The sequence below is a fragment of the Ciconia boyciana genome, chromosome 7, assembly GCF_034638445.1.
Source record: "Ciconia boyciana chromosome 7, ASM3463844v1, whole genome shotgun sequence".
NCBI lineage: Eukaryota > Metazoa > Chordata > Aves > Ciconiiformes > Ciconiidae > Ciconia > Ciconia boyciana.
In genome coordinates, this window is record NC_132940.1 from 30,705,243 (window position 1) to 30,730,871 (window position 25,629).

Consider the following 25,629-nt stretch of genomic DNA (forward strand, 5'->3'; position numbering starts at 1 on the left):
TGGGGAACACCCCATCCCAAGTGATGGGGCTGCCCAGCACAGGCTGTGTGCCACCCCCTCCCTGCCATGGGGACCTTTTGCATCTCACCCGGGGTCCCCGCGGCCCTGGCAGCGCAGGGGGGTTCCAATGAGACTGGGTCCACGGTGGTTCTTTACAACAAGGTTTTATTTTTCTTTCCTTTTGACAAAAAAACATTGAAGTTGTACATCGCCATCAGTCAGTTTGGTTCCCCGATTGGGTCCGAACGAGCATGTTATGTTACTACATCCCACCCCAGTGCCTGGGGGATGAAGGCAGAGCATCTCCCACCCACCCTTCCTCAGCCCCAGGAGCCGCCAGCCCCACACCAGGGGGGCTCTGCCTTCCAAGGCCTCACAGGAGGACGGGAGGATGGGGCTGGGACAGCCAGCCCGGAGGGGACAGTGGGGCTCCGTGCTCCGGGGCTGCCTCACCTCCCTGCACACCCTCTGTGGTCCCCCCAGGAGCTTTGCAGGGCTTCGAGCCCAGTCCCAGCACCAAACTGGGAACAGTTGCATGCTACTGGTGAATTCCTGCCTGGGCAGGGGCTTGTCCTGTGCAGACAGAGTTTGAAACACATCCCCCCCCTTTCTCATCTTCCTTCCCACGGCCAAGCATGGCCAGCAGGCATGGACAGCGAGCACAGCGGCAGATCCCCAGTGTCCAGGAGGTGAAGGAGATGTCCAAAAAGCCACAGACGAGAGATTGCACAGCAGCAAAGTGAGTCCAGCGCCTTGAAAAGCGAGACGCAGGCTGCAATGGTGCTTCGGGGCTGTTTTTCCTTCCCCCTCAGCGTAGTCTTTGCCGAGGTTCTTCTGGGGGTTGTTTTTGGTTTCAGAGACGTGCTTTGGAGGTGCCACCTTGTCGCACGGGTCCCTGCCTTCCCTCCCACTGTGGGAGCAGGACTACGGCTATTGCAGGAGAGACAGGAGTGGGCCGTTTTTGACCCCCCCCTAGGAAAAAAGGGGCTCTAGTTTGCTTCATACAGTTTCTATACGTTAGTAAACTACAGGTCTTACATCCCAAAAAGCTCAGGTTTGGATGCCGCATCCCACTGCCATGTGCAGGTGCACCCCGAGGGGCTCTACCCCAGCCCGTACCACCCCTGCAGAGCATTGCTGCACACTGCTTGCCAGCCCCACTCTGGGGCTGAGGAAAGAAAAATGCCCAAAGCTTGAAATCCGCATGAAACGTGCCCCCCCTTCGAGAGCACCCCTCCCTCCCACCCAACAGGCACAGACACAAAAAGCCGCCTCCTCCCCTCCCTTCGGGCTGTTACTCAGAGCCCGGCGTATTGTCAGACACCTTTCTGCATTTAGAAGTAGACGATGCCAGCACCTATATTTAGAGCACGTATGGCATCGCCTCCCCCAGCCCCCAGCACCACCGCATCCCTGGCCCCGGCCCCCATGCGGTCCCATGCTGCCCGTCAGGCCTGGCTCCCCCAAACTCCAGCACAGGCAGCAATGCTCCAGCAGCTTCAGGTTGAAGCCACAAACCGCTCACAGATGGCTGGAAGGGGACAGGCGGCGCCCAGAAGGGGACAGGAGATGCCCATGCCACCAGCCAGCACCAGGGACTTTCCCCACAGCTGCATGGGGCACGGCTTGCTCCCAGGCACCAAGATGGGGGATGCAGGAGCTGAGCCAGAGTGATGGAGAGGGCTTCCTGGGGAAGTTTTGGATCCTTTGGCAGCTGGAAGTGTCTGTTCAGGAAGCACGGGGCGAGCAGGGACAGCAGAGGTGCCACCCACTGGCAGGGACCAATCAAGGAAGTTTTGGCCCCATAAGCGAAACCTGCTCCTTGGGTGCGCAGGGGGCAGCTTGACCATTAGAAAGAGGGGTTTTGGTCCGTGACCGAGCCCAGGAGCTGGCAGCCTTCGGAGATGGTGGGATTTGCTTCTGGCAAAGCAGAGCTCCTCTGGGGGAGCTCACAAAGAAATCGGGGCAGGGGCTGATCTGCACATCCAGGAGCAGGGCATTTTGTGCCCATAGCATTTTTTGGTTGGCAGAAGACATGGGTTATCCGGGACCAAAGCAAAGCCTTGCCAGAGCTGCTGCTCGGCCAGTCAGAGGGGCTGGAGAACAGCCCCAAGGACCCGGACCACAACAACCCACAGCAGAGCAACCCATAGTGCCGCCTCCCCTGCCCAGCCCAGCAGGCTGAAGGCCACATCCCATCTCCACACACATGGCCATGCCTGGTCCAACCACACTGACCAGACCCCCAGCCCACGGAGCAAGCCCTTCCCTGAGGCTCCAAAGGCACAGCACCCTCCGGCTCCCCAGGACCACTCTCGGGCTGATGATGGACAAAACTCACAGCAGAAACATGCCAGTGATGGCCAGGGTGAGCCACCCATACCACAAGGCCACCAGCATCTCCCTGGGCTGGCAGGCAAAGCATCACAGCCGAGGGTGCGCGTGGATCGTTAGAGCTGACAGCACATAATTACCAGATTAATTAATGACTGGTGCTGGAAGGTGGCCCTGTACTGCATTTTCAGTATTTGCAGGAGGCACGAGCCACCCTGCTCACCCCCCCTGGACCACGGTCCTCTCCCAAAGCCCCGCCGGCTCTCAGACACCGACCTGCCCCCATGCCAGGGCCATGGGATTTGCAAACCCAGCCACCCCCATGGTAGTCCCCCTCTGAAGGGGGTGCCAGGGGCCTCAGCTGCAGGGGAGACCAAGGCAGGGGAGGTGCCAAAGCCGGGCTCCTCTGCTGGGAGGACAGATCTTAGGGTACTGTCACGCACGCACAACATCTTCTCTCCCCTGCAGACACGGGAATCTTCTTTTTCCTGGGAAAACACAGCAAAGAGGCCTCTGAGAGTTTTGCCATCGCCCCCTCGGCACCGCTGGCACCAAGCGAGCCGTACCCCCAGGGACAGCCCTGTCCTTGTCCCTTGGGCATCCCACTCCCGCAGGCACTGCACGGTGCAGCTGGCAGCAGAGCTACCCAAAGACCCCTCACTGCAGCTACCTATAACGGAGAAAACACAATTCCCCCCGCTGGAAACATCAGGGACAGGGCGAGGGGAGCAGGGTGATGTTCCCAATGCTCTGCTACAGCGACGGGTGTGCAGCAGCCCCCCGGGGAGGCTTGGTCCTGCCCCCGCCAAATGGGGTGCGGGCAGTGAAAACCCCAAGGGGCTCCCCGGCATTGTCAGATGACTAAAACAAATCCATGTATGTGTATATCTTTATATATACAGCATATAAATATATATACACACACATACCGTATATACACACACAGGCACACCTAGAGTTCTCCGTATATAAATAAATATATGTTGGTGGGAGACAGGATACATTCGGCAGCACTGAGCCCCCCCGCCCTGCTCCCACTGCCCCAGTACAAACCAGTTGTCTTCAGTTTTGCCCCCCCTGCCCCCAGCAGGCAGAGCCGCTCCAGTCTGCCCAGTGCACCCCAACCCCTTGGCCCCCCACACCCCGCCATCACACCTTGCCCCTTTTCTGGGCTGGATGAGACCCTCGGGGAGGGAAATTCAAAGCCACAGCAGCATGAGCCCGAGCGACAGAGCAAAGGGGGCCCCTGGTACTCCCTCTCTGGGACTCTCCGGCCTCGGGCAGCGGAAAACCATCGGGACAAGCCTCCCGGGGGTCCCGCTCAGGGCAGGGAGCAGGGCTGCGGCCGGGGGGGCTCTCACTCGCCCCCCAGCACGCGCGCCTGGCCAGGCCGCTCCACCGCCCATCAAATGCTTCTCTGTGCAGAAAAAAAAAGTGATAGTAATAAATGAAAGTTGACAGATTTTAATTTTTTTTTTGCACAAAGACCTTTTTTTTCCTTTTTTTTTCCCCCTGTTCCGGTCAGTTTGGTTTTCTCCTTTTCCCCTGCATTTGGTTTTGGTTTTGTTTCATTCCCAGGCGTGGCGAAGAGCATGCATTGGAGAGGGGCAGGGTGGTGGCGGGGCGGGGGGCAACTGAGACGGGGTGGGGGGCAGCTTCTAGCACTTGTCGTCTTCCTCGGTGTCACTGAGCACGTCGATGCTGGCCCCACACATCACGCCCTGCCCTGCCCCTCGCCTCCGCCGCCGGTAGTGCCCGTTGGGCATCTGCCAGCTGTGCCGCAGCGGCGGGGCCGAGCCGATGGTGTTGGAGCGGCCGAGGCTGGTGGCGACGGCCGCCTCGAAGGTGAGCGTCTCCTCCTCACCGCAGTCTGAGGCGTGCGAGTCGTCGTGCAGGGCCAGGTAGGGCTCCGAGATGTAGCGTTGCGGGGTGGACTGTCGGCTCTGCTTCCCCGCCGGGGAGCTGGAAGACTCGGTCAGGCCGGCGGCGTTGGGATCCAGGGTGGAGGAGAGGAGCGGGGACCCCCCCTCGCTCTCCTCGGCAGGTGGCGAGGCGTCTCCGGCATGCTGCAGCATGGAGGCGTAGGAGAGGAGGGGACGCGGCTTGGGTGGCACTGGTGGAAGCTGGCGGCGGCCTCGCCGGGGGGTGCTGGTGTCCGAGATGGAGGGGATGGAGCTTTCGCTCAGGGAGCCCGTTCCCTGCAACGCACCAAGACATGCTGGGGAATACTGGGGCGATGGGCAGCACCGTGCACTCACTCCCCCCAACCCTGAGCCTGGGCTCCCTGGAGCATCCTCCTGCTTGGATGAGGCCCTGCTGCGCTCTCGCCTGCCCCACCCCTGCCTTGGGGTCGGCTCCAGGGATGAGGATGGTGTCTGCTCTTGGTGGTCAAAAGTAAAAAGCACCCGCAAACCCACTGCAGGAAGAGCTAACGGCTCGCCAGCTGCTGGTCTCCACAGGCAGCATCTCCGTGGGCTTCAAGCACACTCAGGCACTGGCATCTGCAGGCTTGTGTAGCTGGGACACCTCGACCTTGGCAGTGAGCGGATGCCACAGCGGTGAGAGGATCAGTGTGGAGATCCATCCCTCTCCCCAAACGGTCTGCCGGGTGCCTGAGCAGCCCCAACCTGCTCAGCTCACAGGGGGCATGGAGATGCCACCGTAGGGAGGAGAGACGGCACAGAGCTCCTGGAGTTGGGGCTTATTTTCCAGTTCTGCCAAGGAGCTTTTTCTACACGTCCCTTTGTGCTTAGGAAGGGGTTTTTGTCACCCACCTGCCTGTTGGGTGTCTGTGACCTGCCCTCGCTGGGTGACCGGGACTCGCGCCGCCGCTCTGGCGACTCGTCGTGTGCCTGGGGACTCCTCTCCTCAGAGTTGCAGCGGGAGATATCGGGGGACAGCAAGTGCTTGCGCTCTTTGGATCGGCCCCGCTCCCTGCCGCCCGAGCGATGCCCGTCGGACCGGTGGCCTGCAGGACATTCCCGTCAGTCCCCACCATCCCCTCCCCAGGAGTGGGGGATGCTCTGCTCGGGGGGGGGGGTTGGCATTGGTGTGGGATGGGGACACCCGCCCTTGCTCACCCGAGTCAGCATTGAGGCGCCGGGCGGAGAGCTGGAGCGAGGAGTGGTAGCTGCGCCGGCGGGACTTGTAGGTGTTGTCACTGCTGCGCTCCATGGAGAACTCATCCAGCCATGAGCTGTTGGTGCGCTTGTCCCGGATGGTGGAAAACGATCGCCGCATTGAGCTGGTGTCCGTCACCACCTGCAAGCAACCCCGGCCAGCCGGGGAGGGGGTTAGCACCACACGGGGCTGGGGGGGACAGCGGTCGAGCAATTACCGGTTCACCCATTATCACTGGCACACCAGCCTCCAGGATGGGGAGATTCGGGGTGGGGTGGCGGCCAGCCTGAACAGAGCACCCCCAAATAATCTCTGCACAAATCAGGGGTGGGAGGAAAGCGGGGTTTAGCTTTTGGGCTTGTGAGCTCCCCTGCCCCAGCCGGCTGGGAACTGTGCTCCACAAGCAAAGCCAGCGACTGTGATTCAAGCCAAGGCGCTGCGTGTCGGGGGAAGAGCAGCAGCATCCCACCCCAGGCGTGGGGACATGGGGGGTACCCAGCCATTGCCCCCCAGGCTGTCTCAGCATCCCTCCCTGCCTTGAAAACAGGGTCAAGCAGAGCAAACAGAGATGTCGAAGAAGAAATCATTGACAGAGAGGGGATTCTCCACTGCCTCTTGCTCAGTGTTTATTTTCCCATCTGCTGCCACTTTTCCAGACCCCTCCCTGGCCCTCATTTATTCCCACATCCCCATCCCCTGCACTCATTCCCTCTCTCCCCACTCACGATGTTGTTTTATCTTCCCTCTCCTTTTCTTCTCTCTCCCATGCTTCTCCTTTCAACCTTCTCCCCTCCTTCTAGCTTGCGTTCTCACGAGTTTTATGGAAAACATCACCTCCTTCTATATTTTACTTTGCTTTATTCTAGCAGCCTTTTGCCTCTGCAGCCTCGGGCCATTCTCCCGGCCTCCTCTCCTTGCACCATACCCTTTCTGCTCCCATCCTCTCCTTCTGATCATCTCCCCTGCTGCCAAATAGTCAATAAAGCCCACAAGGCAAAGCCTCTCTTCCTCTTCACGCCTCCCCAGAGTGCCACGACATGTCACACCAGCACCGACACCAGGACCTCTGTGAGAAAGCAGACCCAGAGACTTCACAGCAAAACCAAACCCCATAAGAGCATCTGTGTCTCGGTGGAGGCTGAGTACAAGACAGAACAACAGAGAAACCGGGCAGACAAACGAGGAGGTGAGATGTGGCCTGGGTTCCCCTGGACAGATGGAGAAGCGTGTGCGTTGGGACAAGGGGAAAGGAAGGAAAAGGCGTTTCATCACCCAGGAGATCATCTGACAGCCAGGCTGGGACTCCTCAAACCTCAGCCAGCACCCGGGGTTGGAGGAAAGGAGAGGTGTCCCACTGCAGGGGGACCCTGCAACCTCCCAGCATGGCCTTGCTCCACCGTGGACCTCCCACATGAGCCAGGAGATTGATTCCCCTGGCTGCTCTCTGCTGCTGCCTCCCCCCATGTAGGGGAATAGCAGCTCTCCTACTTGTGCAGCACCCCAAAGACAGGGAGATGCTCCGATACTGGGGCGCTGGGGAAGCCATGGGGCTTGCGGGACTTGCTCAGCGTGGAGAGAAGCCCCAGTGTTACCTGGTAGGCTTTGCTTGGACCCGGCACCCATGGGGGCTTTGCTTGGTTTTACCTGGGGATCCACAGTGAGACGAGGCATGGAGGAGGCCCTCCCAGAGACAGCGTGGTCCTGAGTGTCCACGGGAAGGCAGCTGCCATGGTTAGAGGGCTGCACTCTTTGAAACTCCCTAACCTCTGGCTCCTGGAAATAAACACACAGCCAAGCTCTTGGGATGGGGTTGGAGCAGGGCAGCGCACTGCTTCTGCCCTGTTTGCAGGGGACAGCCCTGCTCACTCAACGGGGGGCAGAATTTAAGTGGTCCAAAAATGGAGTCTAAGACATATGATCCACCATGTCACGACTGAAGAATAATCTCTGATTCACAATCCATTGCAGGTGAGCCCAGATGTGGTGCTTCAGGCTCACATGATGGCCAATTCATCTTGCACCTCTTCAGTGGCAGTGGAAACCCTGCCTGCATCTGGGGATGCCCTGACTGCTCAGGCTTTAACTCCTTCTCCTTTTGCCAGAAGGGGACTAACATAGGGGATTTTCTCTCTGACCTGCTTTAAAGGCTTTCTGGCCACATCCCCATTAAAAGAAAGCATGCCGACCGTGGCACCCTTGCGCTTTGGTTAATTCCCAGTTGAGGGGACTCTTTTGTACAGGACGTGGTGTCAAGCAGATGGGCAGGGAGTGGCCCTGGAGATCTGCTAGAAGGTGACTTTACGAGGAGGGGGGAGTCTCATCTGCTACCTCCCCGCCGGCAGGACGGTGGCATGGGGCAGGGGACGCCCGCCTGCGCAGTACACAGCTCAGACAGAGTACTACAGACCCCGGGGACACGGACTGGGCTGGAGATGCACAGTGGTACAACACTGCATCCGACAAGTGTCGGGGTGGTGCGCGAATGCACACACACAGACATGGAGAGAGATATATATAGATATGTATATATATATATACACACACACAGACAGACACTGCTGCTGCCGGCCGGCATGTGTGTGAGGCCGGAGGGGTGTGCTCCCGTTGGAGACAGTTTGACAGCTCGGTTTGGGATTGGGGACACCAGCACTGACAACAAAATGAACATGAATCCGAAAACATCAGATACCATCACTCAGCACGGGGTAACCCACTGAAATGAGCGCTCAGTGGAAAAAAGAGCAGCCTGTGAAGAGAAGGATATTTTACTGCAGGACCCTGGTCACAGCTCTCACCCCAAAAGCACTTGCTGCTGCCTGGCCCCACTCGCCAGGGCTGGTCCAGGGATGGTTGCGTCCCCAGTGCCCGGACAGAGGCGAGGGGCCAGAGCCCCAGCTGGGGGACACCTGGGGACATTTGTCCCCTGCTTTGGATCCGTGCGTGACCCAGCAGCTGCCCTCTCTCCGCTGTGCTCACTGCCACAGGGGCAGGGAGCAGCATTTCACCGCCATGTCGGCAGCCCCACACCTCCCCGTGCCCACCAGCATCCTTGCTGGGACTGCAGGCAAGCGCCTGCCAGACAGTGCATGACTTTACCAGAGACTGGTGCTCCTGGAACTGCCCGTGGGCCGGATCCATGCACGCCAGCTGGAAGATCTCCTGTGGCGAGAGCGGGCTTAGCGAGGGGAACCCGCTTCGGCTGCTCCTGCAAAGACAGTCAAGCTTCAGGGAGGCTACAAGCTGGGTGCTGCCATCACTGGGCATTGCCTCTCCAGCAGCTCAGAGCTGGTGAGCCCCCGTGCTTGCCCCCCAGGCTGTCAAGACCCCCAGGACAAACATCATGTTCCTTGGAGAGCTGAAGAGGTGCCCAGGCAGGAAAGGATACCAGTGCCCCAGGTCCTGTGGCAGCAGTGGGGACATCCCGAGCACAGTGCCAGCAACTCCCACCATCTCATTCCCACCACCCAGGGTGCTGGGATCCCCCACCGACCCTGCACCACCCAGGGACCCACTGCTCAACTGCTCTCGAGGTTCAGGTCCACCCCAGACCCTCCCCTAGGTAAGAGGGCTTGTACTTAGTGCTGGGATGGTCCTGCAAGAAGAGCGTCCACGCAGACACCTGGCCATCCCCCTTAGCCACCTCCGCTGCTGTTGGTGATGCTGACACACACCAGCTACCTGGAATCCTGCAAAAGCTTTGTGCCAGGAGCTTTCTGCCCCAAACTGGGTTTCCCCTGCTCTTGGCAGCTCTTTAACCCTCTGTGCATCCCAGTGCCAGCTCCAGAGAACAAAACGAGGGCTGCAGGAACAGAAAAGCGACAGGACTACCTCCCTTCTTCTCAGGGCAATACTCACAGGCCCGAGAGTGTGTCTTGCTGGAGGTAAGGCAGAGCCTTCGCGTTGGAGATGATTTCCTGCGGCAAGGAGGACGGCTCCATGCGCTGGAACATGGGGGCGTTTTTCTGTATTGAGGAAAGGAAGAAGCTGAGCTTGTAGGAAATGCAGATGAACATCCAGTGCTTCACCAACCAAGTCCCTGCCACTTGGGAAGGTGACAGCATGCTCATATTCGCTGTTGGGGGCTGAGAATGCACGTATGTGTGCCTTGTAGTCACCAAAGCCCAACCTGTACCACCGTCCTCATCCCTCGGCTGCATCCCATGCAGCTGGCTGCACGTTTGGTCAGGACGTGGTAGGAAGCAGCGAGGGTGCTCTGAACTCCCTGCTCCTGCCCACCGCGCGCCCTTGCTGAGCCTCACCTGCTCCTCCAGCTGCTGCCGCTGCTTCTTTGCTTTGCTCTGCTTGTAGTAATCCATGATCATCATGGCTGCATATATTTTGCCAACAGTCAGGTCAGAGGCTGAGAACATAAGAGAGGAAGGAAGGTGGGGGACACTTTTGTCTTAACAGAAACAGCAGATCTGAAGGCACCAGCGCAGATCTCGGGAAGAGCCCTGCTGTGGAATACTCTGGTGACCCTCAAAGTCTGCTCACTGCTCCGAAAGAGACATGAACACCCAGATGCTCCACGTGGAGATAAAATGGATGGAGATGGCTTGAAAGCATCATCATAAACCACCAAGACACACATCTTCATCACATCATCATATGTAACGGAGCAAGTGATGCTCAGCCTCCTGCCCTTATATGCTCCAGAGATGATTTAGAGGAAACCCTGGGTTTGGCAGGAGTAGATCACTGCAAACTGGGCATTTTTCAAGAAGGTTCCCAAGCAGCCAGGCAGAGAAAGGCAGAAGCCAGCCTGTAGCAACACAAACCCTTTTTCCACTTCTCCCCCAAGCTGGGGATGGGTCTGACCAGTCCCCACCTCCCTTAGGGAAGAAGTTGCTGCAGGTATGACAGGAACTTGGCAGCAATGACAGCCCCTGCAGAGACTCACTTTTTGGCATGGGTACCAACAGGTCAAGCATCTTCTGGGAGAGGTGAGGCCAAATGGTCAGGATCTCCTTTTGAAGCTCAGAGTCTAACTGCTGCCAATCTGCACCACCTTGAACAGCGGGGGAAAAAAAATGGCCCACGTACATCAAGAGCCGGCACCAGGGTCCAACTAAAAACACCCCTTTCCCATCCTGAAGTGAGGTTCACAAGCAGCAACCAGCTCTCTCTGGACTGGGAGGGCCATCTTGCATCAGCGAGCCTGCTCTCCTGCTCTTGCAGGAGCTTTCCTACCATCCCTTCCATATGTGCCTCCATCTCCCCGTCCCCTGCCCTCCCACTCAAAGCTGCCATCTTCAAGCTCGCCTTGGGTCCGTCTCTGCGGCTCCAATCCTACTCCAGCCCACACACACCTGCTGCTGCCCCACTTTCTCTTTTCTGGTGAGTGGATCATGTGCTGGTGAAAGAGCAGCTCCACTTGGTTGAAATCCTTAAGTACTCGGCGATGCTGTGCAAGGAGAGCAGAGCTCTCTGGCCAACGGTGAAGGGATTTGCTGAGCTTAGGAAGACTCAGGCTCAAAGGGAGCTGTCAACACGCGCCAGCCAGAGACACCTGGGCCCGGGGCAACTCTGCCGAGCTGTAGGAGACCCAGGTTCAAATCTCTGCTGTATCTAGAGGGGCTTGAATCCAAGGAGCTGTCTCAGCACTGGGCTTTTGCTGGTATCTTGCCCTGGGTTGGGTTTTCTTCCAACAGCTGAGCTGTTCCCAGGGGACATTTTATTGGAAATGGCATGTTTCTGCAGAAAGCTTTTGATCTGATGAATCAGAGTGTTTCCAGCAACAACAACAAAGCAGGTTTTCCTGCTCTGAACATTTTATTTTCCCGGAGAGAAAGATTTCTGTTCCCCTGATTTAGGAAGCCAAGCACATGTGATCTTTTCCCTCCTTGGTTTGGTTCTGTATGTGGGGAGGAAGAGGAATTCTCTCTCTCCCCCTTTACACAGTGCACATCAAGCTGTTTCTGCTCTCTAGAAGCAGCTTCTAGTGGAGAACTGGCCACCTCTTTCCTAAAGAAATAGATTTTTTATAGAGACAGCAGAAATTTGCCTGCTCAAGGTAATCACTTCCATCCACATGACAGGCTCTGGGCAGCCAACCCCAATTTGGCTGTGATGTCCTCAGCCTGCCCAAAGGATGAGTGCCAGTCACTCTGAAACCCTCCTGGCTCTGTCCCCTCTCTACCGACCTTACCTTTGGCAATTTTGATGTCCAAGGCCGTGCGTATCAGTGCCATCAAGGTGGAGGTAAAATGGACCGTCATGTCCTCGGCCACGGGCATGTTCATCAGCACCAGTCTCTGCGCAAGAGAGAGAAGAAAACAGCGGACGGAAAACAATATCGAAAAACACATCAACCAGGCTGGAGGAAAAGAAATTAAACATTAAACAAAAGGGAAAAAAATTAAAAAATAAAAAGCAACAAAGAGTGTCAAAACAGCACAGCCAAAAAAGAAGGGCAAGGATCACCCCCCCACCGCCCCGGCTCCTTCCACCCCAGGACACCGGCTCACTGCCTTCCAGGGCTTCCTCCTGCACCCCAGGAATGGCCCCTGAGCCCCCCTCCCCATAGCATCGGGGCTGCCACGGCACCTCCCAGCACTTTTGGGAAGACACACCTGATCCGTCAGGGATGCAGGAGTCAGGAATGCTTAGGAAGGGGAGAGGGGGCCCAGGTTTCCATTCCTGGGGTGGTTTGGCTTTCAGCTCTCAACCCTTCCCACCTGGGGCAGGGTAGAGGAGGGTCCCTAACCTTCAGGGACTTCAGATTGGCTGGATTCCTCTAGCATGCTACATCCTGGCGCTCCCTTTTTGCGTCTTTCAGAGATGAAGTTTGCCAGCACATGCACAGGATCCAAATTATCCAAGGGTGAGGAAGGGAAGGAGGGGTAGAAAAAGTGCAGAAGGAAAGAGAGAAGGGCAACCAAGGCAGGTTAGACACGCCATGCTCCTTCCCCACCCTGGGCAGGCGGGGTGCAAACCGAAGTGACCAGATCCACTTTCCAGAGAGTATATTTTGCTTTGTGAATACCTTGGGTCATCCCTTCCCTGCCTATTCCTTTTTCCCTGGCTTCTCATGTCCTTTCCCTGCCTTCAAGCCTCCCTTTTTCTCCTGGAAAAGTGCGATGGTGGATGTATGCATGCATGAACCAACATGTGAGAGCTGGAGAGGGTAGCAGGGTGTTTGCAAGTGTGCAGAAATCCTCCCTTCGCTAGCCCTGAATGCTGCTGAAAGAGCCGCAGGCAGCAGCCTGTGGCCAAGGAAAGCTTCAGTTTGCTCCAGACCTGGACAACACATTGCTCTGTAGCTCCGGGTTCTGTCCTGGCAGCAGCTGCCCTCAGCAAAGCCACACAGCTCCCACCCCACGTCCTTCAGGGCTTCCCGTGCTCCTGCTCCACACCTACGCAGCCGGGAGCACGCTGTGCCTGTGCCGTGAGCCGGCTGCTGGCCACCACCCCAGGAGGAACAAGGGGGTAAAACTCAGAGCTGCTTCTTGAAAGCACCTGGCTTTGCCTTGCACAAGCCATCCTTAGGATAGCTCGTGCTGATGCACCTGGCTCCTCATGCACTGCAGAGCTGCTCCTTCAGGATACGTCCTTGCTGCCCACCGGCTTCCCATCTCCATGGGCTTTAGCCCTGTTTCTGCACGGGCTGGGACAAAGATGGTTCTAAGCCCAGGGGACAAGCTTGGGCCAGTGAGCTCCTGGGGACACCCCACCCTCCCAACTGTGCAACGGGGTTTCTCCTCACCTCATCTTCTCCAACCCTCCCACTTCCACACTATTGGTGATCCTGCCCCCGCTCTTCCTTCCACTGGGGTCTTCCACCCCAGAGCTCCTTGGGCTTGCGAGTGACCACAGCAGCGTCACGTGCGTGGGCAGTGGAGACCAGCCAGCGTGGCCAGGACTCTTCTGAGCACACTGGGCTCCCCAGGAGCGAGCTAAACACATGTTGGATGCCCCCAACACCTCCCCTGCTCCCCCAGCCCCACCTCCCACAGCTCCCTCAAGCCCCAGCTCCTGCTCGGCTCTAGCCCCCGTAGAAGGAAGGGTTGATCTACCTTATAGGCCACTTTGGAAGGACATCTCTTGCCGAGGCCTAGCGGTGGTGACATAAGAGTCAGCATTTCATACATCTCAGTGTAATGGATTCGGCCACTGCTCATAAAGGGGGAAGGGGAGGGAGGGAGATGCAGAGAGAGAGAAGGCATTCCCAGAGAGCAGAAAAACATACAAACAAAAATAGTACAGGAAAACAGGAGAGAAAAAACAAACGGACAAACAGGAAAAGAACAGGAAACCCGTTAATCAAGGCAAATCATACATGAGAGACTGTCCTGATGTGGATTTATAGCACTGCTCACACAGACCCAGGAATGCTGGCAGAAAGCAACTCACCCCTCTCCTCTCTGCTGCTGGCCTCAAGTGCCTGTCTCGCTAGCAGTCTGGGAGTCCTTCTCTGGTCTCAACCCCTTTCCTAAAGCCCTCCAGCAGCCCCCAACTTGTCCCACAGGTTCCAGGGCTGTGTGCGAGTGGTATAAATCAGATACACGGCACTCAAGCCATGGGTTATTTGAGGTAACAGTGGTTTGCACCACAGTGCTCTGTGGCCTCCGTAGCGTCTTCCCTCCCGGGGGGGGGGCTGGGTATTTCTTTGCATCGCCACCTAACCCATAGCCGGAAGGCTGTGTATCCCCAGCTCATAAGGTCTATGCAATTGGGAGGCAGCATCTTGCATAGAAGGCAGTGGGCCAGGGTCACTTGTCAAAGGAAGATGCCCAGTTGCTTCCGTCTGGCTCTGTGGATGGACCACTTTCCCACCATGCACCAGTGCAAAAGGCATGCTGAATTGGCTGAAAAAACAAAACCGGGAGGAAAAGTTGTACATGCCATGCTCCCGCCCTGGCTGTCTCCCACATGCGGCTGCAAGTTCCACCAGGTTGGAGTTTAAAGAGTCTCAGCAGAGGCAGCTGTTTGGGCCTTCCAACATTGGGGTTCGTTTGGGTTTCCCAAGGGAGGCAGCTAGGATGGACCCTCACCTCGCATTCCTCTGCTCTGTAAGGACTTGCCTAGGGTTGCTGCAGTGAGGACCGCTACCAAAAACGGGCCACCCAATGATGCCTTGAGCCCTCTGCCAAGCTGAGATATCCCTTTCTCTGCAGATCCAGGAGGCCACTCAAGTACATCTCCCAGGGATCCTGGGCTCGGCCACCTCTTCTTCCCCTTGTGCCAGGCTTTCAACCTGCACTGCAATGTTCAGGGTGGTTAATGGGCAAGGGCAACCTCGCAACAGCAAAGGCATCGACCCTTACAGCTGGGCTGGGACGATGCTGCTGGAGAGGAACCCATCTCAGCGAGCATGGCCTGGAAGAGAGGGCACTGCCGAAAAATTAAGCACTCCCCGGGGGATCCTGGCCAGTTCCCTATCTGTGTGCTGAAAGCAGTGTGAAAAGGGGAGAAGAAGATATCTCCTCTTCTCAGGGGGTACTGGCTGGTTTGGAAGCAGCCCCTTGGCCAAAGAGGCCCCCACCAAGATTAGTCCTGACATTGTGGATGTCAACTAGGGATGGTGATGACCTGCAATGGGAGCTGTTTGGGGTGCAGGCACAGAACAGGCTGGACAAGCCATCCCCTTTGAGACCTGACACACCTAAATGAGTTGGAAAGAGGATTGATAACAACATTGGAGACTATTAAGTGGAATGATCAAGAGGAAATATCCAGGTCCAGGAGTCCGTAAAGCAGCATCTTGGCAGAGCTGGATGTGCACTGACTCGAGGTGTCTGATGGGGAGAAGATGACTTCAAAATCTTCATGCTCAAGAACTTTGTGCAAAAAGGAAGCAAGACAGTGATCTTCCACCCACCCTTCCTGGCAGCGGGGATTTTAGTGTACCCAGCACATGTCAGGCAGTGTCTTTCATACTGAAATTATCTGCACAATGAAGGAGGAATGGATTCCCATGAAAGGAAGAGTTTGCATCAGTGACCAAGAAGGACCACACTGTCTGTTCTCACAGACAGGCTGCATACTTTGCTGCTTCTCCGAGCAGAGATCTTAAAGTGTTTTGAGCAGCACAGCAGTGCCCATAAACCACATCCCCACAGAGCGAAGCACAGGAAGACACGTGGAATGACATCCATCTGAACAGGATGGCTCCCAAGAGCTGGTCCCAGCATGGGCACATCCTTGATGGGAGAGCTGGCCATCTGTCCTGTGTCTGGATGGAGACGTGCCCTGTGGCTATGGCACAGGGTGGCCTGTAAAACCACTAATGGCTCAGTCCTGGTGCTCTGAGAGAACCCTGTGAGTGATGGAGGGGGAAATCTGGGGGACATCTGTCCTCCTTGTGGTTAGGAAATAAGTACTGTGCCGTACCAGGCTGTTAGGAACAGAGCACCGGAATAGCAAGTGATGTGAGAGTAGATTCAGGAATAGGAGGTGTCCATAAGGACATGAATGTCTGTGGAACATTCGCCTGACCCATGACCATCTCAAGGGCTACTTTTAAGGGGCAAAAGTGATGCCTTGGCTCACTTTTGCATGTCTGCTAGAAGCAGAGGGGGTGAAGAAAGGTAGAGATAGCCCCAAGGAGCAGAGCCAGCTGCCAGAATACAGTCCCAGCAAGATTTGGTTACAAGACCTGCTCTCCCCAGCATAAGGACAGAGCTTGCTGGACTTCCACGGGAAGTCTTCCTGCATCAATGCCCCTTTGTTAGCCCACCTGCAGATGGCCTAACAGACATGCTTCCATATGATGCTGAACCACTGTGCTGCATCCTGAACTTGCCCAAGAACCATCTTTTCCAGAGCAGGCTGTCCACCATTCCACAAACCCGTTGGTGGTTGTTTCTGCAAGCCATTGTTGTCGCAGTTCCTGGCAGGATAGGGGTGTGGGCTCCAGGAAGGTGAACCTGTGCACTGTGATGTTCAGGGCAGGCTCACCAAACTGAAAGGTGAACAGGTTGGATTGGCATTTTGGGATCTGGACCATGGTGGCGAGATGCAACGACCCCATGAGTTTTCTTTCTTCATCAGTTGCCTTTTGGGAATTGTTCCAGGGCAGTAGGAATCCCTGAAAAACTCTCATGTCCTCGAAATACCCCATGGACAGGGAGGAGGAGACCGAGGTAACACAAGGAAGAGATGGGGATGGTCTCCCTCACATGACAGCAGAAGCTGGTCTCACTCTCTCTGCCTCCATCCCCCCTTGAATCTATCCACCTTCGCTGCTCTCGAGTCAGCAGAAAGCCCAGGCTGCTGCAGAGCTCCCTCTTCCCAGAAAGCAGTACAGGTACCCTTCTGAGCACCAGGTGATCCAGCTTAGGAGAGCAGCGTTTGCTAGTGAAGCCCTGATGTCAAATGAGAAAGACTAGGAATTCCTCCTGAAGGTGTCTTCTCTCTGCAGGGACCTGAGCAAGTGCCCTCAGCAAAGCCGCCATCCTTTGCAGGCATGCACCAGAGTGGAAAGACTGCAAGGAGCCCCTCCTTGAACAGATGAGCCATCTGAGATTCTTGCAAGAAATCTCCTGTCCCTAAACACCTCTTCATAAATGAGATGACCGAGTCCAAGTCTTGTCTCGCTTGCTCTGCTTTACTTATGGTGGTCTACTTCAAGATTTCAAACGTGTGCATCATCCCCATGACCAGCTATGGAGGGTGATAGACCCGCTCCAGGGATGCTGGCTGGAAGAAGCATTTCTGATGTGGCAGGGAGGATGCGGCAGCTACAACACGCCACGCTGAGGAACCCTCTTCCCCTGCAGAGCCAAGATCACAGGCTGGGGGCATCTGAGCTTCCTTTGTACATCTCCTCAGATGCTGCAAGGGATGCAGAGGGAAGAGTGAGCTCTGTGGTTCATCCTTTTGTGCCATGAACACAGGCATGGGTGTCGTGGCACTTCAGAGAAGATGGCAGGTGCAGGATTTTGCTCAACTGTCACCCGAAAATATTTTTTTTAAAAAAATGTACAAGTCAGAGATACACAGTGAGGCCAAACCGCTGCCATGGACTCATGGCCAGCAGCTGCGAGCTCAGTCCAAGCAGAGGGAGAGGAGCTGTTGAGCTCCAGAGATGTGCTCAGGTGCCACCTCCTCCCAGCAGGTCTGGCAAGCCAAGGGCAAGACTAGCAAGAGTCCTGCTCCCCAGAGAGGTGGTCGTGTGTCCTCCGAGTGCCACGCTTGCAGAAGGTCTGTTGGGCATGGCATGGCATCCCCCAAAATTAGGGATCACCCTGGCCTCCCCATCCTACCCCCAGTCCTCACTCTCCAAAACAACGGCAAAGTCCCCAACATCCTCCTGCCTTTGCTCCCCCTTCCCTCCCCAGGAGTAAACCATATCTGAACCCAAAAAAACCTCCTGCTCCTGTGTGAGGACACTTTGAGAAGCCAAGCAGGGATGGTGGCATTTGGCCCGGCACCTTTCAGGGGCTCTCTGCACCAACAGAGCCGGGGTGGGGGGCTGGCTGGGGGACGCAATTTGTCGAAACCCACCCCAGAAGGCTCTGAGCCCCCCCGGCCCCACTCATGCCTCCCCTCAAGGAGGACAGCTGCTGGCTCTGGGAGGCCGCGGACCTCTTTAAACTCTAAGGAAAGCAACGTCAGGGTTCCCTCGGGAGGCGCGGTGGCGGTGGAGCGGGGGGAAGGAGGGGTGGATGGTGTGTCCCGTGGCCAGGTTGTGGCGGAGGACTGGGAGGCAAACCTTGCACGCCACCCTGTAGGGGCAGTTCTCTCCTAGGCCCAGAGGAGGCGAGATCACCCGTACTAATTTGTACATATCCTTATACGAGATCCTGCCGCTGCAAAGGAAGCACAGGTGGGTTAATAGGACACTGAGAGGGTGGAGGGGAGGATGGAGAGCTTAATGGGGGGATGCTGGGGCCATCTGTGGGGCAAGACCCCCAGGGGTGCACAGCTCTTCTCCTTCTGGCTCTGTCAGACCCAGAGAGGGGAAAGCTGTGAGCACCAGCTACTGACTTATCCACCATGGGTCAGCTCATACCTCCTCACACTGAACCACCTTGACCCTGGAGAAGGACAGTCTTAGCAGTGAACACCACCCCGTCACCCTTCCTCATCATGCCTCTGGCTGCCTACGCCTGGTGGGAGAGGGCTGGGATTTTAGATGGGGTGAGACTGCAGCTTGGTTGGGTTCTAGCCGCCACGAGCCCTTTTGATGGAGTTGTGTCCCATCATACCACCAGAGAGCCTGCCCTTGCACAGCCAACTCTCTGGTCCTCACAAGGTCCCAAAGAGGTTGGCAGCTGAGTCACTTCTATCTCCAATATCTGGGGAACCTGAGACGGGGAGAGATAATGTGACCAGCTGGTGACTGGTGGCTCTGGCACTAGCACCTAGGTCTCTCGTGGTCCAATCCTGTGCTCTGACCACCAGACCACACTCTGCCAGGGGTACACATTATTAGAAGCAAACCCTCCCATACACACACCCCTTCTCACCCATAGAAGCACATCTCCCCACACCTGGGTGCAGCCATCGCAGGATACGGCCTGTATCCCTCCTGCACCGACTGAAATAATGAAGCCATCGAGGCAGAGAGCTGGCAGGAGAGGGTGCAGGGGCCATCAGATGCTGAGCTCCCCACTCCACTCCAGAGCAGAGCCCTTCGGGAAGCAGGACCGTGTGGGATGGAAGTGCTGAGGTGCAGCGTGCTGCAGCCTCCTGGGCATCCTTAGACAAGCTTGGAGGGAAACCGCATGAGGAGGCAAAGATCAGTGTTACATTCCTACCCGACGCCTTTGCCTCTGGTTTCTCCTTGCTATTCTCCCATCCCCTCTCCATCGCTGGCCAGAGCTAACCCAACCATCTGGGCAAAACCCATCCCTGAGCCCCCCTGGTCCTGGGCAGTCTCCCAGCGAGACCTTCATGTGATGGTGTCAGTGTCAGGATGCAGAACTGCTGCCCTACTCAGGTGGTGGGACCCATTTGGATGTACTCACCCGTTCCTCACCCAGCAATGGGAGCCAGGGCTGCCCCACGGGCCCAGCACCACCAGCTCCTGTGCGTGTCCCCTAACCACTGGCTACATATGGTGACGAAAGAGCACGGCTTGCTCAGAAATCAGAGGGGTGCATGGCATCGATAGAACAGCTCAGGCACTTTTTCAGTGACTGTCCTGGAGACCCAGGCCACCAACACGGCAGATGAGAGTGAATGAAGCGCCTGGTGTGAAGAAACGCTTCCCAAAAGCTATGGGTGAGAAGCCCCACACCGAGCAGCTGGGCGTTTCACTGCTCTCACCTCCTCTCCCTTCTCTAGTTGTCCATCAGGACATCTACTCACCCATGCTGACCTCTCCCCCTTGCACAAGGCACAGTTGCCCACTAACAAGCAAACCCACCTGCTCACAGGGGCCTTGCATAGCAGCAAGGGTGCTGGAGGAGGCCATGTGGGGAGGAATCTGGCCAGCACTGAGCTGCACATGGTTGGACAGAAATGGTTCAGGAAACCATGCCAGGAGCTGATGAATTAGGCATAAAAAAATATTTTGGCTGGAGCTGGTCTCTTGAGGGGCAGGACATCAGCAGTGGAGATTGAGTCTCCAAAGGGAGTGTGTGTAGCTGCCAAGGGCTCTCAAGACAAGATGGCCCACGGTCCCCAGCACAGCACTACTGGGTCATGGCTCCAAAGAGGCTGTTCCTGGGCTGGGCGGAGGGAGGAAGGGGCCACACAAGACACCCTCGTGGAGGTGGGAATGAGTGGAGGGTAAACATGCTCCCAGAGCTGCCGAGGGCTCCACACTGCCCTAGGGATGCTCCAGACCATGCTGGGAGGAGTGGTGGAGAGCAGCTCCTCTGCAGCAGCAGTGGGAGCAGAGCCAAAGCCCGGCTGCCCAGGGTATATATGGTGGCTGTGAACCCATCCCATTGCTGGGAACAGGCTGCTGCCTGCAAACTGGAGCCCTGTTCACTGGGGTCCTCATCAGCAAAGGCATGAGTGCAGGAAACAAAGTCCTCCCATCTCTAGAGGGGTGAGCGGGCTGGCCAGCATAGAAACACAATTCCCCAAGCCCATCAAACACACTCCAAACAAGGTCCTCCATGGGTGACTTGGCAGGAGCCCAGCAGACCCCTGGTGTCTCCCCACGGAGACATGCTCAGCCCTGCTCTGACAGGGAGCTCTGGGTGCTGGGGACCAGGCGATGGAGCCATTCTCAGGGCAGAGGCATACAGCTGGCACACGGGGACAGGGAAGGAGGCTGAGAAGGACCTGCTCACTGGCTGGGGAGGAGAGGAAGACCAGGAACCTCCAGTGCTCAGGATAAACACCATGGCAAACCGTGAACATCACTCAAGACGCCCGTGCCATCAGGCATTGTAGGAACCGGCTGCTGCCCTCGTAATGACTGCAAATGAGAGCAGCCCTTTCGTGACCATCCAAGGCATCGCAGCTGGTTTCCAACAGCAGAACACAGAGATGCCTGTTTAAAACCAGCTCTGAGAGGTTGCTCGGGAGAGAAGGAGCTGACTACATACCATGCTGCTCTGTCATACTCTGCCCAGATCCGGACAAACTCATCTAGATGGTGAGGCCCCAGGATGGAGGAATCCCGAGTCAGGTATTCAAAATTGTCCATGATGACTGCCACGAACAGGTTGAGCATCTAAGTGAAAGGGAAAAAGGCAGAGAGAAAGGAAAGTGGAGGGAGAGGGAGCAGAGAAGGGAAGGGAGAGAGAAGGAAGGGTAATCGTAGGAGAATGGAAGATGGCAGATGACACTATGGAGGGGGTGCAGGTTGGGGGCTGATGAGAGGGACCCCCAGGGCTCTCAGGGGGGAGGAACTCACCAGGAAAGAGCAGAAGAAGATGAAGGAGACGAAGTAAACATAGGCCAGGTCAGTGCCACAGCGCTCGTTCTCGTTCTGCCCGGACGTCGCTGTCGTGTCTGGCTCGCAGCCTTTGCCCTCCAGGCAGGACAGCATGATCTCCTGCCATGCCTCTCCCGTGGCACTCCTGCGCCCAACACAGCTGTGCTCAGCAGCTCGTGGTGGCACAGGATGGATCCACGGCAGGATGCCCCCAGGAGAAGCCTCACAGGAAGCTGTGCAACCCCCTACCCGAATTAAGCACACCTCCGTCGTGCAGAGGAGCGAGGCACTGGGTTCAGCAGCAACTGAGCTGGACCCATATGAGCACAGTCATGCCAGGGTGTAGCTCCTGGCACGTGGGGGCAACTCCTCCCAGCCAGCCCATCCAAAGAGCTGGGAGACAGCCGTTCTTTTTGGGGCAGGGTAAAAAAAAAGGGAGTTCCTGAGCTCCTGTGGCCATGTGTTGCCCAGCTGCTCTCTAGCACCGAAAGCTGACCTCCACCAAACCGCCTGCAGTGAGAACCTGCCCAGCCCGGCTCCTGGCACGCCTATACCCAAAAACACTGCCAAAGGAGTTTTCTATGGTTGCTTACCTGAAGAGGAGCATGAGGGAGCCCAGGAAGCTACGAAAGTTGTTGTGCCGGTTAATGTGGCTTTCCTCATCTAGTTTGATATTGCCGAAAACCTACAGGAGGGAGAAAAAGGGCTCAGTTATTCAGGTAAGAGCTTGTCGGCTGGGGAATTGGCTGCATGTTCACCTTGGCTCATGGGCACACACCCCTGTGCTGCAGGGACCGATCCTGCCCCAGGTCCATCACCCTCAGGGCAGCTGGCCCCCAAAGCAGCCGACATCCACCCTCTCTGTGTGAAAAGCACCCCAGCAACGTATGCCGGTGCACAGCCCACATGCTGAGGAGCTGGTGCTGAGCAGCCATCAGGGCAGGAGACTCTCCTCTCCTCAGCAGGGATTTGTGGTGGGTGGCAAAGGCTGCGAGAGGCCAAGCTGCCATGGAAACAGGAGCACAGACAACCTGGGATCGACCGAGTCCAACTGCTCCACATCCATCCCTCTGCTCTGCTATGGGCAGCATCCAAGCACCACACGGCACCCAGCAGTCCCGAGTGTGCTGGAGGCGCAGGGACGAGTTGCAGCACCCTGGGTGGGTGCTGGGTCATGGTCCTGGAAACTCCCAGGAGCTTTTCCCTTGGTGAGGAAACAGTCCGTGATGCCAGGGTTGGGCACAGCAGTGCAAACAGGGTGGTGAAGGGCTCAGTGAGGGAGGGACAGACTGATTGCTAACCCACCGCGGACAGCCAGACAGCGAGGACTACCATCCCCAGGGCCAAAAGAGGCAACGAAGCCCCAGACGTGGACAATATCCTAATAATGACCCACAGCCAAGGCCATGGTAGGACATAACAAACATTCGTAAAGTGCCTCAAATAGGAAAAATGTGCTGTTATTACTGTTAAATATTTATTCAATTTTCCGTGAACCTAAAAATACACTAACTGCAGAGTATTTTTTTCCCTGTACAGGTTTTTTGGAATGTGCAATTGTAGAATATTTTCTGCCTCCAGCTATTTTGCTCAAATAACGCCCACAGACTTTACTGCTTGGGGATTTGTTCACAATGGTGTTAAAAAAAAATAAAATAAATCAAATACTACCACACAGCAGGGAGGGGGGCTGAGTCAGATGGCGGTTGTTTAGCGTGGAGAACACCTGGAGCAAATGCAGAGATGTGTAGGACAGAGCGGCCAAAACCAGCCACGCGACTCTCGGGGTGGGAGAAGGGGTGGAAGAGACTAAACACCAGTGCTGCCAAGCAGCCCAAGCAGGAGGCCACCATGCTGCCCGCTGCCTCCCCAAAACCTGCCCGTCCTGGCAGCGCACACTGGCACAATGGCGTTGGCTACTGTGGTGGCTCGCTCATCAGGTGGCTCCAGATCCTGAGCGTTTGTCGTCGAAGATGCTTTGTCAGATCTTCAGCTTGGGATTTAGTCACCGCAGAACTGAGCCAGCCCCGCGGCACATGTGGAGCTGAGGGTTTTAGCTCACATGCTTCTTATTTACCAGCTGGAGCCTGGAAAGCTCACGTCTTCCCATGCTCTGCAGACCTCCCACCCCTCTGGTAGGTCATCACTGGTCCCTAAGCACAAAAGCCCAAGCAGACCATCAGACCATCCCTCTGCAGAGGGACGAGGTGGATGGCGGGCTGCAGGGATCACCGCCGTGATCCAGCCGTTCAGATGGGAAAGGCAGAATGCTGCTCACCAGGTCCCTCAGGCATGAAATCAATCTCTGGGGGCTGCTAGGGAGTTGGAGATGGGGTGTCATTTCTAAAATTGAAGTGCCTATGAAACGAAGGGGTGGCGATTTGAAAGTAGCTGCCGCACAGGATGCCCAGCTGAGTCCCCACGGCCATGTCTCCATGGGTACAAGTAGGGAAGGCAGCTGTAGAGCTTGACTGAAGAAGCTTGTGGCAGCTCCCCCCAGGTATGCAGCTCTGCAGCTCCCAAACAAGCTGTTCCACCCTTGGGACCTTCCCAGAGACCATGACCGAGTGAAGCAATGACAGGCAGGCACAAGGCTGGCTGCTGTGCATAACACTGAGGACATGCTGGTCCAGCCTGTCCGCACCAGAGGGATGCACACAGAGGTGTCTGTGCTTACCTGCATCCCAATGATTGCGTAGATGAAGAAAAGCATGGCGATCAAGAGGCAGACGTAGGGGAGGGCCTGCAAGAGAAGCACATGAGTCATCTCATTTAGCAGAGGTCCAGCTCCAGAGGAGTACAAAAAGCACAGCGAGCAGGCAAGCTGTGCCGATCCATCTCTCCTACAAACCAACAAGTCAGCAAGGCCTCAGGAACAGCCTGCATTTGGGAGCAGCACCCCAGCACCACAGCCTGGGAGGAGAGCAGGGCACATGTGACTTACCTTGAAGGACTGCACGAAGGTCCAGAGCAGGATGCGGATGGTGTAACCCTGGCGCAGCAGCTTGATGAGCCGAGCAGCCCGGAAAAGCTTCAGGAAGCTCATGTTGAAGCTGCTGGTGTTCACCAGCTGGGAGGAGATGAGAAGGTCAGAGGGAGGTGGGAGCCCCCCACCCCGCAGCAGTTCACCCCGCTGCTCCCAGCCCCTGCTTCACCTTGGTGTCCGTCAGGATGATCTCTGTAATGCTGCCGATGACGGTGATAAAGTCAAAAATGTTCCAGGTGTCCCGGAAATAATTCTGCAAAAGGAAGGAGAGGGGGAACATGGATTTGAGCTTGGGGATGGCAGGTCTGAAGGGCGCTGGGCCACGGGCCAAGGCTGCTCATGAACGGTGATGGAGGCAGCAGAGACCTTGCCTCCCATTTGTATGCAGCTATGGTCTGGAGCACTGTCCTGCGTCTGAGGTGGTGGCAGACCTGAGCGTGTCTGCAGTGAGCAGCTTCTCCTGGGAGATGACTCACGCATCCCACAGGCTGCCCTGGTGAACGGGAGTGGGAAAAGCGGCCACAGCCAGCCCTGGTCAGGCTGCAACAGCTCATCACGCCAACCCTCACAACCACGAGGCTGCTTTGTCCTCCTCTTCGTGGGCACCTGGACCCACCTCAGCCCCTGCTGTTTGTGCAGCAGCTGGTGCAAGACTGGACTTGACCATGGCTGGTGCCTCTGGGAGCAGGGAGGGTTTCTAGAAACCCTCTTGCTACTGGACCTCATCTCCCAGTATGGGAAAGAAATTATAAAAAAGCAAATCTGAGAGTTGCTCATAAGCAGCAAAGAGTAGCTGAAGAAAAGGCAGTCGATGGCTTCAAATCTTAAATGAGCAGCTGGGGACTTGAGGACTGTGAATTAGGCAGGGAGGTCTCACTGCTGGTCAGGTCTGGTCCAACTGATACAGCCCAAGGACAGCAATGCACCAGCATCTCGTGGCTCCTGGGGACAAGGGACTGCAGCCACCAGCAAGATTGCAGCAGCAGTTGGCTTTAGCAGAGCAGCCGCACAGCACATACATGGTCCAAGCGCCAGAGTACCGCAGAAACAAGGCAAAAAGTAAAGCATCGGTGTGGCTTCCCCCACAGTGGGAAGTTCAATGAGAACCAAAGGAGTGATTCCAACCTAAAAGCAGCTCTCAGGCTGGGACCCAAAATAAATAGCAACAACCTCACATTATTAACGCCTTCCCTCTGTGATCTGTGTGCTGCCAAAGTCCAAATTAAGACCCTCGTCAAGAACAGGAGCAGCCACTTACCAGGAAGCCGAAAGCGATGATCTTGAGGACGCACTCCAAGGAAAACACCATGGTGAACGCGATGTTCAAGTACTTCAGGGCCAGCTCATAGGTGTATGGAGCAGAGTAGTACTGATGGAAAGGGAGAGACATTGCTAGCCAGGATAGGGC

The 25,629-nt window shown here is 56.5% G+C and overlaps 1 protein-coding gene across 5 annotated transcripts in view; it reads right to left on the bottom strand.

The window, feature by feature from the left end:
• Nucleotides 1-3,511: 3,511 nt before the first annotated feature.
• The window catches only part of CACNA1E (calcium voltage-gated channel subunit alpha1 E), a 139,520-nt gene continuing 117,402 nt past the window's right edge, over nt 3,512-25,629 (bottom strand). For 2 of the 5 annotated variants that reach the window (XM_072866748.1, XM_072866750.1), the window contains 17 exons: nt 25,480-25,590; nt 24,391-24,474; nt 24,180-24,305; nt 23,913-23,978; nt 21,829-21,920; nt 21,215-21,380; nt 20,904-21,031; nt 13,470-13,566; nt 11,603-11,708; nt 10,355-10,462; nt 9,714-9,814; nt 9,310-9,416; nt 8,551-8,659; nt 7,099-7,227; nt 5,415-5,595; nt 5,109-5,302; nt 3,512-4,532 (listed from right to left, as the gene is read on the bottom strand). In XM_072866748.1, coding sequence (XP_072722849.1) covers nt 3,993-4,532; nt 5,109-5,302; nt 5,415-5,595; nt 7,099-7,227; nt 8,551-8,659; nt 9,310-9,416; nt 9,714-9,814; nt 10,355-10,462; nt 11,603-11,708; nt 13,470-13,566; nt 20,904-21,031; nt 21,215-21,380; nt 21,829-21,920; nt 23,913-23,978; nt 24,180-24,305; nt 24,391-24,474; nt 25,480-25,590 — 2,445 coding nt within the window. In that variant the 3' untranslated portion in view covers nt 3,512-3,992. Of the gene's footprint in view, nt 4,533-5,108; nt 5,303-5,414; nt 5,596-7,098; nt 7,228-8,550; nt 8,660-9,309; nt 9,417-9,713; nt 9,815-10,354; nt 10,463-11,602; nt 11,709-13,469; nt 13,567-18,109; nt 18,207-20,903; nt 21,032-21,214; nt 21,381-21,828; nt 21,921-23,912; nt 23,979-24,179; nt 24,306-24,390; nt 24,475-25,479; nt 25,591-25,629 lie in introns of those variants that run through there. The other 3 variants (XM_072866747.1, XM_072866749.1, XR_012043291.1) reach the window with 3 other exon arrangements.